General features: G+C 41.8%; 1 protein-coding gene and 1 long non-coding RNA gene across 2 annotated transcripts; one reads left to right on the top strand and one right to left on the bottom strand.

Annotated features, from left to right (window-relative positions):
- Positions 1–391: 391 nt before the first annotated feature.
- On the bottom strand, positions 392–9,082 carry tmem175 (transmembrane protein 175). Its single transcript, XM_027028969.2, has 10 exons — positions 8,662–9,082; positions 8,481–8,519; positions 7,779–7,876; positions 5,831–5,882; positions 5,689–5,724; positions 5,387–5,470; positions 5,133–5,297; positions 4,751–4,832; positions 4,481–4,616; positions 392–4,241 (listed from the first exon to the last, which is right to left on the bottom strand). Exons 1-10 carry the CDS (start codon positions 8,854–8,856, stop codon positions 3,572–3,574), a joined length of 1,557 nt encoding a protein of 518 aa, XP_026884770.1. The 5' UTR covers positions 8,857–9,082; the 3' UTR covers positions 392–3,571.
- A 5,125-nt stretch (positions 9,083–14,207) lies between these two features.
- Positions 14,208–15,599, top strand: LOC118242020. Its single transcript, XR_004776504.1, has 2 exons — positions 14,208–14,532; positions 15,127–15,599. It is a non-coding gene; the product is annotated as an uncharacterized LOC118242020 (long non-coding RNA).
- The last annotated feature ends 60 nt before the right edge of the window (positions 15,600–15,659 follow it).

Genomic DNA, 15,659 nt, shown 5'->3' with positions numbered 1-15,659 from the left:
ATGTGACTTAATCAATTCTATCCATTCTAGAGGTATATGTGAACAAACTAGGTTTAACTTCCAGAAATTTAGCATGATTAAATCTCTGTGGGGAGGAGAGCAGGGGTAGCAAATAAGACCTGAACTAATTGCTTCTTGAGGTGAGAGACTTTTAATGGAAAATGATTTGGAGTGACTACTCAGTGGGGCAGAAATCTTGCTGTGCTTCCAGTAACCTCATCCAGCCATCTTAGTTGCACTGTAGGTAGACAAGGTGGAAGAAACTTAAAAATGTCCCCTTGAGGTCTTACCAGCCACACTAACGTCTTGTGGTAGAATGTGTTTAGGACATTTTAAGGTTCACACATGCTTTGAGGGGGTTTTTTTGTTTGTTTTTTTTTTTTTTTTTTGTTTTTTTTTTTGGAGATACTGTATGAAGCTCTTTGAACATGAATTTGTTAATTCATTTGCTAGTACTATTGCGTTACAGGAACAGATCTGAATATCCCATCAAAAATACGCTTAAAAAAGTTAATCCTATTTTATAATAACACCCATAATTAATATCACCTAAACATTAACAGAAACAGTTCACATCAAACGTACGAAGTCTGACAGGCTGTGCACTTTATTGTTTAAGGAATAGTCCTTTGACATATCCACTAACTAATTTTTAAACAATTATACACTATTGTTCTGACGTCTGAAAAATATAGACATGTAAGCATACATGTGTTCAAAACCCTTTCACTACCATTTGAGCACTATTTCATGGTCTTGAGTGAAGAGGGGGGAAAAACCCGTTACTGGGCTTGTTCAATTAATCCTGTCCAGTGAACTTTGCCCTAGAAATCTAGAAATCTCGCCTTAGTGGAGTTTGGGACCAGATGTGTTTACCTTGAATGAGTGGCTGCGTGGCGATTCGGACACTGTCCTGATGAGGCAGGCGGTGTCTGGTCATTCCTCTCTGCAGGTGGTTTACCCACTTCCCCCTTCGTGTTCCGTCATGTCTCCAGCCCCTTAAACCTCATTGGTGTCATGGCTAAACTCCCCTTTGCCCTTGACCTTTTGTGACCATGTATGAACGCTGCATGTCTCACAGATTTAATTCCGTCAGACCAAAAAAAAAAAAAAGACAATGTTTTAGTCAGGTGTTTGCAGCTTAAAAGCTAGCAGCTGAGCCTGTTGTGCGGCTACAAGAATTGTAATGGGTTTTTTTGGTTGTTTGTATGCTTGTTTTATTAAAATAACGTATTGCACATATTACATTCTGCGAGATGTAATTCTGAACAAGCTTTTCCCATTCAACAGTGGGACAGCAGAGTTCAGCTCAGTTAATTATAAGAGAAAAAAACTGGGGTTTCATTGTTCTTTCCTTTTAATAATTATTTAAGACTATGATTTACAGATTTTATAATATTACTATATATGTTTCAAATGGGGAATATATAACAATCAGAATTTCACCAAAAATACAAAAACCAAATAATTGTTTTGGGGGCAACTTAAAGCAGTCAAACAAAATGTATGAACTTGATAATTTTATTATTGCTCTGAATATTATCATTATTGTTATTATTACTGTTGAAGGTGAATAAAATCTAAATTTCTTCCCTTTACATGCTTCTGCTTGTTGTTTTTTTTGCATCTGCTCGTCCACAGGGTCAGTCAAACACAAAAACCACAAACAAATACTTCAGCAAGCAGAAGCTTTCCAACTTTATTATTTCAAGGATAAAGTTCATGTGTGTCGGTTTATCTTGCACGTTTTTAGATGTCCCTTATACATTCATGTGTCAGTAGGCCAGACAAACGGAGCGCACGCTGGAGTTTTGAGGAACGGCGACCATTGCTCGGCTGGGCCGAGGACCTTGACTTATCCACAGTAATGGGACGTGATGGATGCACTACTACGACGCCTCTGCACATGGGTGGTGGGGTGGGGTACTAGGAACACTGTGACAGGGACAACAGTCATAACTAAGGGAAGCTCAACAACCAACGCCTTAAGCTGAAACTGATGAGGCAGTAGCAAGCCTGTTCAGGGTCTTGGGTAATGTGCAGGGGGGCATCGCTGAATGATCTAAGGTGCCTTGCAGTGGTATCACATGAAGTGCATGTTTTTGTTACATCAGAGATGGGTGTATGTTGTTGGGTTTAGCCACTGCGCTCTTCAACAGTGACGGTGTGCGTTCTTCAGTGTTGGTAACGGTGAAAAGTACTCAGTGCTGACAGCGAGAAATGGAACAATCTGAATCTGCCAATTTTGGAATTTTCTTAGAATAATTTGTATAATTCATACTGAGGAAATAAAAAATGGTTAGAAATGACTCAATGTCATTGTTTACAGCTCTTTGGAGTAAGGAGAGTGCCTAGAAAAAAAAATGTTTACACCAAATGATTTAAAATTGAATACCTAATAACTTTGTACTAAAAATGTCACTGGAGTGAGAAGAATGTGGAAAAACTAACATTTAATTTAATCTAAGGAAGATAAGGTCAAAACATGTTGCAGCATATTGTAAAAGTCAAAATATCGGGAACCAGACTAGTTGAATTTGCAAGTAGTTAGAGCCTATTTACAGTGTGAAGGCATTGACCCTCTGCTGTGGTCCTGGTTTATGGCTATGATGTTTATCCAAATTATACCCATGGATAAAGTCTATGAATGAGACAATTATATGGTGAAGTTGCATCATACAATTCGCTACCTTGGACATTATTTAAAACTGACATCAGAAGTATGAAGAAAGTGCTTAATTCTAGATTAGATCCTTTTTACAGCACAGCCTTACCACAATAGTGGACGGAAATACCTCGCTGCTTAACATTTTTTAAAATTCAGTAGGAACAGTTAAGGCTAGGCTGGATTTAGCAGTCATAGGTTTTACGATGACTCCATTCCTATGTGACCCAACAAAATAGCTTTTTTGCTATAATACTTCTATGTTTCTATGTCCAGTATCAGGGCCTTTATTCACAAAGTGTAGTGCAGTCTTGCTCCATAACGACAAGTGCGTAAAAGTTCTAAGATGTCAGTTTTAGAGAGTGGAGTTGTGTCCAAAGAAGGTCTAAGTTCTTCAGGACTTGGAACAGTCATAACTAAGAAACTATTTTATGGATCCACTTTATTTTCTTTTTTTTTTTTTTACCTTTTAATTATATTTGAATTGAATTTAATTCCCTTACTGTTATTTGCTTTATATTTTGTTTTCTGTTTTATCTTAACTTATTTGATTCATTTTATCTCTGTGGTGTCCTTCTGTAAAGCACTTTGTAAACCTTTTTCCAAAAGTGCTGTATAAATATAACTTTTTAAAACTCCAAAAATCATGAAAGTCAGTTACAATTGATGCATATACAAAGGCTAAGATTTTGTCACATTATTAGTCATATGTCAATTTTTCTGGCAATTCATAAAAAAAAAGAAAACAAAAACATTATGGCTATGCTATCTGACCTGGATTGAGAATGATTTGAAATATTCGCAATTTTTTTTTTTTTTTTGCCAGAAAAGAATTCATGGCAGCATTCTCAGGTCCTTTGTGAGACTGGGCCGGGGCCCCGGGCCCCAGCGCCAACCTCCTGCCCACTAGGTGACGACATCACTGAAGGGCAATCGCAAGTCCTCCTCTTCCACCAGTGCGTCTCCTGCGGCAGCCCTGTCAGGGCAGAACAGGTACCTGAGCACGGCCAGCGCCACCCGTACCAGCAGCCTCAGCGCCAGGAAGGCGAAGGGCACGGCGATCTCCATCACATGGAAGATGGAGGCGCTGAATCGGCTGAGCAGGCAGGTGGAGAAGAAGGTAACGAGCGCCACGCATGGGTACAGAGCCAGCTTGGCCAGCATAAAGGCATGCTCGCGGCCGCCATAGCGCACATACGGGTGCAGCGTCTCGCGCTCGGAGAACAGCGCCGTCACCCACATGGCCAGCTGGAAGAGGCCCGCGAAGAAGACGATGACGCAGCTGATCTGAATGGCCTCCAGCTCGTTCCGTGAGCCATGGGGGAACTCTTGGGTCAGCTGGTAGGCCAGTGGCAGTCCGCCCACGAACGCCAGCGAAAAGGTGTTGAGGAGACCCATGAGCCGTGTGGCGCGTGTCACGTGCAGGAAAAGCGAGTGGTGGACGAACCAGAGCAGGCCCACGGTGGCGAAGGAGCCAAAGTAGGCCAGGTACTCAGGGCCATACTCCCGGAGCGCCGCCACCAGGCTGTCGCCGAACTCCCGCTTCACCCGTGACGGCTCCGGCACGTTGTCCTCGCTGGAGGCGGCGGAGTGGGAAGTTACAGGCGTTAGCAAGCGCTTATCTAACTCGCAGATAGTTTTTGCTCAAGTATTAGCACCACATAGAATAGGATGAACAGGTGCTAACATCACCACGGTCATGGGTTTGAATCCCAGGGAGCACATATAAACATGTCCTACTGATAAAAATGTTTATCACTCTGGATAAGAGTGACTCACTATATAGTGAGTGTATCACTATATAGAGATACATACCATATATCTAAGATGAGAAGAGTTGCTACAATGGCGTATACGCCATCACTGAAAGCCTCGACGCGCTCTTTGCTCAGTGGTTCATTGGGGTGGTATGTATAGAGCAGCATAGAGTCTGGAGTGTCATCTTCCTGGCCTGAGGGAAGCCCGATGAAGAGCAGATTTATATGAAATCACTTTACATATAAGAAAAGTAGAATTCAACACTTTGACCAGGATCTCTCATGGTTCATTACCTATGAAACCTCCTGTAGGAAATATAGTACTTACTGCCGATGGCTTTATTCCGAATCCACTTCAAAGACTGAGAAATATAGGGCATGAATATGACAATGGCCAGCAGAATATAGGACTGTCGGAAGAAATGGAAACAATCCGAACATTATTTTAGGAACATGTTCAGATAATAACACTGCCCTCAGTGACTGTTACAGTCTCATTATAAATGAACCCTAAACTAACCATGGTGGTATTGTACATGAATGTATGGCTATGTCAAAACAAACACTTTCCACTATACACTACTTTTAACCTGAGATCTATGACATCTTGACTCACATGACAGGGACTTTGCCTAGGCTAGAAGGTCGTCATTGTACATTGAATAACGCTATAATGATGTGATAAGGTGTAGTAAGGAAGTATCACTAACCAGTTGGAAAAAGATGAAGGAAAAGATGCTGGCAAAGAAACACATTACAGGGACCCTCATAATGACTTTGAGGATGTGGCGTCTGTGATAGGCCCGATTCTCTGACATCTGAATGTGTTCATTCAGGAGGAAAGGGCAGCTAAATCCATACAGGACGATAACGGCCTGCGGAGACGAGGGCGAGTCTCTGTGAATCTAAACCTTTAATCCAGCAGACGATGTGTAAGGCGTAAAGCCGAGTCTGGATTCCCTACCTGGATGAGGCCTATCACAATAACGCAGGCACAGAAGAGGAGAATTCCAAGGGTGTTGTTTGGGAATGTTGCCATCAGCGAGAACTGCAGAGTGTAAAACATACCGCAAATGACACCAAAGGCCGCCGTGTGAAAGGTCGGCTTTTTTCCTGTCACCATTTGCCAAGAGTCAGATCTGCAGGTCAGTGTGTGAGAAATACTGTGTGCAGCTGTGTGGTAAAACGATTAGAGATGCCACACCGTGGAGTGGTAAGACATTCACAAGTTTCATTCGCTTATTTCCACAAAAGAGGATCACTCACCGTGTACGGCAGAAATGTAATCAGCATCATGCAAGCCTGAAGTATAAAAACAAGCTTTATGAACATGGGCTTTATGAAAAGTGAGAAATACCAACATGCACAGGAGATACATGAAATGATCAATGGCTACATGTGAACGCACCAGATTGAGAAGTGCGAGGGTGTCGTCAATACGTTCGATGACTTGAAACAACCTGATAACAGAAAGGGTGGAGAACGAATCAAAAGAAAAAAGAAATAGCCAAAAAACAAAGTTGAAAATATCCCTACATGTATGTACATATTCCTTTGTACATGTATATATCCCTACGTATACGTACTGTATATATGTATATATCCCTGTGTATATGCATATATCCCTCCGTATATGTGTATATCTCTACGTATATTTATATATCCCTACATATATGTAAATACCCATATGTATGTTAATATTCCCATGTTTATATATATATATACCCCTCGTTTATGTATATATCACTATGTATATATCCCTACAAATATGTAAATATCCCTGTGTATATGTAAATATCCTTGTGTATATGTATACAGTGGTGTGAAAGTGTTTGCCCCCTTCCTGTTTTTTTTTTTTTTTGTGCATGTTTGTCACACTTGTTTCAGATCATCAAACACATTTAAATATTAGACAAAGATAACACACGTAAACACAAAATGCAGTTTTTAAATGAAGGTTTTTGGTATTAAAGGGAAAAAAATCCAAACCTACATGGCCCTGTGTGAAAAAGTGATTGCCCCCTCTGTTAAAAAATAAAATAAAGGTGGTTTATCACATCTTTGGAAAGCTGAAATCAATTTCTCTAGCCACACCCAGGCCTGATTACTGCCACACCTGTTCTCAATCAAGAAATCACTTAAATAGGACCTGCCTGACAACCTGAAATAGAACAAAAGATCCTCAAAAGCTAGACAACATACTGCAATTCAAAGAAATTCAGGAACAAATGAAATACAAAGTAACTGAGATCTATCAGTCTGGAAAAGGTTATAAAGCCGTTTCTAAAGCTTTGGGACTCCAGCGAACCACAGTGAGAGCCATTATCCACAAATGGCAAAAACATGGAACAGTGGTGAACCTTCCCAGGAGTGGCCGGCCAACCAAAATTACCCCAAGAGCGCAGCGATGACTCATCCAAGAGGTCACAAAAGACCCCACAACAACATCCAAAGAACTGTAGGCCCCACTTGCTTCAGTTAAGGTCAGTGTTCATGACTCCACCATAAGAAAGAGACTGAGCAAAAATGGCCTGCGTGGCAGAGTTCCAAGATGAAAACCACTGCTGAGCAAAAAGAACATAAAGGCTTGTCTCTGTTTTGCCAGAAAATATCTTGATGATCCCCAAGACTTTTGGGAAAATACTCTGTGGACTGAAGAGACAAAAGTTGAACTTTTTGGAAGGTGTATGTCCCATTACATCTGGTGTAAAAGTAACACATTTCAGAAAAGGAACATCACACCAACAGTAAAATATGGTGGTGGTTGTGTGATGGTCTGGGGCTGTTTTGCTGCTTCAGGAGCTTGCTGTGCTAAATAGAACCAAAACCAAATCCTGAAGGAGAATGTCCAGCCATCTGTTTGTGACCTCAAGCTGAAGCGCACTTGGGTTCTGCAGCAGGACAATGATCCAAAACACACCAGCAAGTCCACCTCTGAATGGCTTAAGAAAAACAAAATAAAGACTTTGGAGTGGCCTATTCAAAGTCCTGACCTGAATCTGATTGAGATGCTGTGGGATGACCTTAAAAAGGCAGTTCATGCTCGAAAATCCTCCAATGTGGCCGAATTACAACAATTCTGCAAAGATGAGTGGGCCAAAATTCCTCCACAGCGTTGAATTGCAATTGTTGCTGCTAAGGGTGGCCCAACCAGTTATTAGGTTTAGGGGCAATCACTTTTTCACACAGGGCCATGTACGTTTGGATTTTTTCCCCCTTATTTTTATTGTTAAGATATCAGGAAGGGGCAATATCCCTACATATATGTAAATATCCATATGTATATGTATATATCCCTGTGGATGCCTGAAGACACAAACTAGAGCTTTACCCGCAAGCATTTCAGCCATCCTCACCTTATGTGGGCTGCCCAAGCAACTGTGACAATCACAAATGTCATCAAGTACACTGCAATCTTAGTGGTGAGGAGCATCTGTATACTCTCCTTCAGTTCCTGTGAACAGTAACGATGAGGTTTGTTTGTTTTTTTTCTTCAATTTTGACAGGGCAGACAAATGACATCTAGTTGTTAGTGTATACATGAGTCATATGAACATGAGTGGGTTTTTTGGCTTTTATGTCAAGGAGAATGATTGCCAAACATGGAAATGGTGAATGAGGAAGAAGTTACAGTGGCTGCAAGGTAAAGGTCATGGTTGAGGAAAACCACCAACCTAAATTAATAATTAATAATAACCTAAATTAATAATAAATAATAGTGTGTGTTACTGAGTTCTACAGAGGTGACACTTAATGCTGTAACCAAAGCCAGAGACCTAAATTACATAACCATGTACTGGGTGTAAAAGGCTGATGAATAATGCATGAAAAATGCCTTCAGTTTTCTTAGTATATGGAGAGTATAATGTCTGGAAGTCAAAAGGATTCACTGAAATATCTTTGGATGTCCACATGGCGAAAAAATCATGGATTGCACTGAAGAATGGTCCAATTTCTAATAGAAATGATCTAAAATGTGTTTAATAGTATTCTGAAAAGGAGCATCTTTCTCAAATGCAGTAGAACTTAAAGCCACCTGCCACTGTAAAACACCTTACCTCATTGTCTTGAAATTTTGTATGGGCAACAGGTAATATCTGTGAAGAAGAACACATGGCCCGTATCAGAGTGCAGCCCCTCAAACGAGACGCATGACATGGTTACTGTGGACGAAGTCGAACAATAAACTGCTGTCGGCCCAATGTTTTGACTTGGTGAGCTTGTGGATATGTGGCTTACCATGACAGTGGCAATGATAGAGATGAGCGCATCACTGTACGCTAGGAGACGGTGCGAAGACTGCGTACTACTGTGGCCGCCCCTTTCGGACGGCGTGACGCTCCCCGAAAAGGAATGTGAAATGTTTCTCGGCGTGTTTGTCTTCTCCATTTCTTCGTCGTCGTGGTGCTCTGTTATTTCGCTTTCATCATTCATCGCGTTTGCTAGCGGTAGACGGTGTTCGCATCCAGGGGTCGGCTACGTGTTTGCAAGCGAGAATGACACTTAATAGTGGACCGGAAGGCGTATGCACAGTGAGACGAGGAACCGCATCTTGCAAGAATTATGCACACTTTAATTCCAGTGACGTGTACAGCAGATTTTACCCCACAAATCATGAATATAATCCAATTTAAATTGCTTGAGTGTAGAGAATTAAAAAAAAAAAAATCTCCGGCAAGAGGAAGTGACATAATGTTATTACACGTGACGGTCACGCGTGCTTCCTACTATCCTGCCACTTGTTTAGAGGTCACCAGAGGGCGCTAAGAAAACAGAAAAACAAAGGCGTGACGCTATTACTGCGAGAAAAGAGAATTCAAACCATTGGGCGAGGTGTGCTTTTCCTTTATTCTGAAATCTTGCCTAATTGAACCTGTGAAGCAGCAGCTTCATAAGGTTTCTCGAGGCTAGAACGGGTTGCGTGCGAATACATGACCTCAGACTACTTCAGTGAAATGGTGCTTATTAATAAGTGTTGAACTGGGGCTTTTAGCTTTGGCTAAAAGGTGTACATAATAAGACTGGTGAATTTGCCCTGACTCACTTTGACCACATTGTGGAGAGTGGTTTTGGGGTTTCTATAGATGACAGTTGTGTGTCACAACTAGAAATTGCATATGGCTGTCCAAATTGCAGGGTGGATCTCTGTAGGACTGTAGCTGTTATCCTGAACACACTCTCTCTCTCTCTCCCTGTGTCTGTGTGTGTGTGTGTGTGTGTGTGTGTGTGTGTGTGTGTGAGCGAGAGAGAGAGCACGCACCAATGAGAAACTGAAAGAGTGAAAAGGTGTGTGCCTGTGTGTGTCAATATTTGTCGATCGATCCACATTAAATATATACATTTAAAAAAAAAAGAACAGTTGCCCAGCATGTAACATTATCTACATTATCAATGTACAAATATTACACACACATGTAGGGATTTAATATTAAATTAACAATATTGGGATTTTATTATTTGTTTAAAGATTTAATGCTCTTCGGTCATTTTTAAGATTTGACATATTCAGTATAAGTATAATTAATGTCAAATATAATGTTTATATCAATATATTTATGCATGAATTATTTCATATGCTTGTGAGCATGCATGTGGATCTGCATAGAACACCCTTCTTCCTTTCAAGTGTATATTTTGGTTGCAATGCAATTTCACAGAGGAAAGATAAGAAGAATCAAAACATTTGATGACAAAATCTTTCTAATGTATTTACTTATTATTTAATGTATCTACTTGCAAAGCTGTAATGGTAAGACTACCAGTCAACAACGCATTGAGTTGATATCCATATATCCAGAAGAACAAAAGGAAACCTAGTCTTAGAGCTGTACTTTTTACATTAATATTATTGGGGATTCATGTGGTTAAAAATATAAACATTTCTGTACAGTGCTTTCTTGTAACTGAATTACTGCATAATACCAGCTCTATGCAGCTGCATCTAAAGATATTGAACTGTTTTCTCAAGCCAGTCAGCAAATGTGCCTTATTCAGTCTACTGAGCATATTGATGCTTTGCAGCATTAACAAGCAGTAAGGGTCCCATTTCATGGTGCGTGACCGCTGTAATTCCTAACACCAGCTCTGTGGGTATTATATGCAAAAGGCGTATCGTTCCTCATCTGTGCGCTGGGTTGCAGAGAGCAGAGCCGACACCGCTCTTGTGGCAGACTGATGAAGAAGGGATTACAGAAAATCATTCCCATGGGTCAGCCAGGTCTACAGGCTGCGTGCCAGCTCCTTGAGCAATGACCCACCCAGCTTTCCTGTTGCTTCAAAGAATGATTTGAAATCTGTTAACACCTCTGACCTCCCTCTAGAGACTATGCAGATGGGATGTGTTTAGGATATGCCCCTTAGTCTTAATAAGAGGGATGGAACGCTAATACGCCGAGGAACGTACGCTATGTCCAGTAAACTTCAAAGATGTTCCTTAGCCCTTATTTAACTATATTAATCATTAATTACTAATAATTACTGTGAACTAGTCAGTAACCACCTTGGCTATAATATGCAACATGTCACAGGAGTGACGCATGAGGCTGGACCCGCAGGCGTGTCCTTGGAGTCTCTAGCTTCAGTGGCATGTATAATGGCTCGCCAAGTGTCCGCGTCCGGAAACTAGCGGACGTAGTTGAGAAATCCTCCTCTCACTCGCCGCTACTCTCCGTTTCTTCGCCGCTGCTGGCGCCGGTCTCCCTCCCTTCCCGCTTTATTACGCGTAAATGCTTTACGGCGAAGGTCAGCTGAATCGCGAGGGCGTAACGTGCCCGCGTAGATCACGGATCAGATTGTTCACCGCGCTGTTTGAGAAACAGTGCTGATCTAGGAAATGCCTTTGGTCATTGCAGAACAGACTTATTTTTTGTTGCGCTCACTCAGCAAAAAGACTTCTGCACGTCACGTGCCAAATGTTCCTTTAAAGGACACGTGGATTTTTACCTTAACTTGTACGGCTCTCACAGAAATCAGTACTGGCATTATGATATTGATATAGTAAATATATTAAGGCCATTGATACAGTAGACTACAAAAACACCAATACTTTAGCTGCGGAACAGAAATAAAACATCAACTGAGAACGTTCATATATCTCATTTAGCAACACCAGATACCACAAAAGAGGAATACTTATAGCTTTCTAACACTTAAAAAAATGGTTTACCATATCCTCACGAGTGTATCTTAAGGGGTGGGGGGCTTTGCGCTGCCAACAGAAAAATGCATTCAATGTTTATTTCCTTCTCTCTCCCCCTTGTTATCTCCTAAGACTTGGCTGTGAGTATTCTGATGCCTGCCTAAATTTGGATCCCCTGCTAATTTCCTTTTACTGCTAGTGGATCACCCTCGGAACGCTGTTGAAACGGACGCGGAACGTGCGGCGCTACCTCACCCTGGAAGATAACATCCTCTGGGTACTCCAAGCTCAGCCTGCTGCTCCGACCTGCTGGCTGGACAGAAGTGGGTCAGTGCCAGCGATCCCCCCCCCCCCCCCCTTATATGTCATTGGTGGAGTGGCTCTAAATTGCCCTTTAATGGTTTGAGTGGCAGTTGAGGGAGGAGGGCGACCCAGATGGTCGTTAAGGGCGTGGCCTGAACTGGCATGAAAAGCGGGTTCATCGCCACTGCACTGGTCAGCGATGATGGGTGAGAGGATGGCGGCGGACAAAAAAAATTCAGAAAAGAACGAAGGGAATTTGAGGTTCTGTAAGATGATCATACTCAGCTGCCATTCCATCAAAATGCACCAGCGACCTTGATAAACCTTAGCTTTAAGTCAAGTAATGGCCATAATCCTTTAGGAGTTGTTGTCTTATTCTTATCCGGTTTTTAAACCTCTAGATGTGGCTATTATCTCTTTTGCATTTCATACAATTAACCTCATACACAAAGATGACACCGTGAGAGAACTGCCTAGCAAACAATCCTGTTTATATGTCCTCTTGGCCCCAGTGCTATTTATTGTGTTGTTTCCAATGTATATATATTCCAATGTATAAATATTATAATTGCTATAAATATTTGGAAATGAAACTTGGAATTTTTCTTTTAAATATGCATTTCTGGGGATTTTTCATATGGGCTTCAAAAGTTCTTAATTTGTCTTTCTTTGGAGAGTTTGTTGAACTGAAACCAGAAAAGTCCCCTCTTCTCTGTAGCACGCCTTTAGGCCACAGCAGGCTGTCGGTGAGCACTCTGTATTCCTGTGAGAATGTGCTGGCGTAGACATTTTATGACTGAGTCTCTGTTGTAGACTGATAGGCGAGATACTGGCGCTCTCGCCTCCGCCTCAGGGCAAAAGTACAAGTCCATCTATGGCAGGCTTGGCTTAGTCATACATATGGTGTTGTATGATCAAAATATTTTAACGCGCTCATATCTAGCCACATTTCAAGTACAACCCCCTTGAATTCAGTGTAGCGGATTACTCTCTGAACATATGCGGAAAATCCAGTTAGATTCTGAGTGAAAATGTATGTATTTATTTGATGTTACACTTCAGTCTTGAAAACTAAATAACACTGAAATAAGAACTGCTGCCTCAGACACTGCTCCATAACATCTGCGAATGAGGGATGATCCTCACTCTGTTTCCAGCCGCGTAATCACCTTAAACCTGAGAAAGCTGGCCGAGTGTCCTCTGTTTCTCCAGCTGCTTGAAACTGTCAGGGTCTAGAAACCTTCAGGGTTATGACAATGACAAATGTAGAGAAAAAGGATTTACCATCTCCAGGGCTGGTGTGCCTGAAGGTTTATAGTAGGTGATAGGGTAGCAGTGACCTCTGGTTCACATGAGTCAGGTTCAGGATTAAGGCAAAACCATGTATGTTATTTTTTTTTCTTTCTTTGGTGCAGATTCACTTAATACACCATCACACACTACTGCGGAACGAGTGGGAGAGTCTGAATGCAGCTAGATGGTATAATATTCTAAGGATTGCTCAACGTGGGATGATGTCATCTGATGTCATCCCATTTTTCCACAGTGTTGTCTCAAGAGCACCTGTTTTGGCTTGAAGCCTGTCTGGACTGGGTTGTAGTAAAAGAAATGGAATTTGATATCTGTGATGTCTTTTAAGCAGGCTTCCCCATTTCTCTCACAAATCTGTTCACCAAGCGTTAAGAGTCTACATTTGATGGACCATCTTTTTAGAGGATTATATATCAGTTTTATTTGGGGTTGAGATCTAAATCTAACTGAGACCCTCTAAACAGCAATATATGGCCAAATTGTTTTTACAGAGCAAGATTTTGGGTTTCGTTTTCTATTTTACAGGTGCTTCCATAGTGTCAGCACTCCATAGGGTCTTGTGCATCTCTACACGCTCGAGATCTCCAGTCTGCATGCACATGATATTACTCACTGATATGGTGAAGGTAGTGCTGCAGATGATGAGGACCCTGACTCACTGAATTATTGAACTAAAATGAGCTGCAATGCTGATGTGAGCTGCAGCGTTTGCATGTTTATTTTAGGGAAAGGTTCGGAGTGCAAGGTTTTTTGGCTACATTAATATTAATGTTTTTTTTTTCTCTCTCTCTCTCTCTCTCTCTCTCTCTCTCTCTCGCATGTGGGGTACTTGTATGCATTGAAATAAATAGTGAAAAATACTCTGGAAATAACTAACTAAATAAATAAAACTTGGAGATAAAAAGGCCAATGCCGGAATACGTCAGCTTCCGCCACACCACCCCCTGAACTTCAATTTCTCCACTTCACCACCCACACAAAAAAAACAAACCCGCAGGATCCCAGCCTCTTCAACCACCTGGCCCAGCTAGTGAAGCCTAACCCAGAAATAGTCTCTCCCCTCTCTTCACTGAGAGCCAGCCATCTGCATCGGCCCCCGTCCCGGGACGCCTCAAAGCTGTCGCCAAGCCGAGCAGAAGAGAGGGAGAGGACGAGGGCTGTCAGCGTGAGTTAGGGCTCATTTGCTAATGGGCCGGTGCCGCTCGCGCTGTTAGCGCTGGGGGGGAGAGATCAGGGAGTGCCATGATTTCTCAGACCTCGCCGGTGCCGCCGCTGCTTTATGTTCCCGAGCGGAAATCATTGTAAAAGGGGGAGAAGAATGCGACGGCTCATGCGCCCTTAGCACACGGCTCTTCACGGTGCGTTTAAACACCTTGGTGGAGAGCGAATCAGGCAAAAAGGGGGACTGCTGGGTCTTTAAACTCGCATGACCACTATCTCAATAATAATAATAATAATAATAATAATAACAATAATAATAATAATAATAATAATAATAATAATAATAATAATAATAATAATATCTCTCAATGTCTCATTTACTTTCTTCTTTTTTTCTCTTCCCGAAAGAGATTTACCATTGGGGGGTGGGGGTGGGGGTGCAGAGGTCGTTGTATGATGCATGGAGACCTGGTACTTAGCATCACGCTACTGCGAAACATTGAAACATTTTCAGGGCACATAAGCAACTTGCCTCAAGCTTTACTGAAGCTGAAAAAAACAAAACAAAAAAACAACGAAAATGGCGGCGCAGTAGCACGCAGCGGCCACTCCAGGTCCGATAATGGTGCTATTGTACTCTTTGAACAACAACATGATTAGATGGCGCTGTCCAGCCCCAATATTCCACAGACATTATTATTACAAATATACCATATTTCTTCTCCATACTGCCTTTCTGTGTGTGATAACGCTTAATGTGTTGAGTGTTTAAGGTGTGTATGTGATTACAGAGTGGCAACTGGTGAGGCGTCAGGTCACCTGCACATGACAAGCTGTGGCATACTCGTCTGCACAGGGCCGATCCCCTGACAGAAGCCCCAGCATGACGCGCTGAAGCACACGCCCATCGCTAGAGACTCCGCACGCAAGCCCAGTCAACGCACTTAGGACACAGTCCATCTGGCAGCGAGACATTTGTTCGTGGCCTCTTCACCTCAGCGGGACTTGGAAGATGTTACTTGTCCCCTTTTCATCACCTCACGTATCAAGCTGGCCTTAAGAAAAAAGAAGCTACATTTGTTGTGGCAAACCGATCGAATGTTATAAGAGCCTAAAAATATCTGAATTAATTTGAATATTTGAAATATCTTTATACAGAGCTAAACATATTTGTAATTGTTTGGAATAATCACAAGGACAGACACATAATTAGTCAACTTTCACTAATATTTTCTGAAATATATATATATATATCTAAAATTCACCATTCAAACCAGACTCTGTGTAAGATGCATTTCTGAAGTGCAACATACTTCATCTCAGT

The sequence above is a fragment of the Electrophorus electricus genome, chromosome 9, assembly GCF_013358815.1.
Source record: "Electrophorus electricus isolate fEleEle1 chromosome 9, fEleEle1.pri, whole genome shotgun sequence".
NCBI classification, from domain to species: domain Eukaryota; kingdom Metazoa; phylum Chordata; class Actinopteri; order Gymnotiformes; family Gymnotidae; genus Electrophorus; species Electrophorus electricus.
Note: the sequence above shows the minus strand (reverse complement) of the source record. Positions and strands in the feature narration are given on the sequence as shown.

What these genes read in the sequence shown, in the direction of transcription:
- tmem175 (XM_027028969.2), bottom strand. Translation starts at nt 8,856, where the DNA reads ATGAATGATGAAAGCGAAATAACAGAGCACCACGACGACGAAGAAATG. An exon ending in CAAAATTTCAAGACAATGAG is followed by an intron (nt 7,877 to 8,480) that starts GTAAGGTGTTTT and finishes TACTGTTCACAG; the next exon opens with GAACTGAAGGAGAGTATACA. An exon ending in TCGGAATAAAGCCATCGGCA is followed by an intron (nt 4,617 to 4,750) that starts GTAAGTACTATA and finishes GGCTTCCCTCAG; the next exon opens with GCCAGGAAGATGACACTCCA.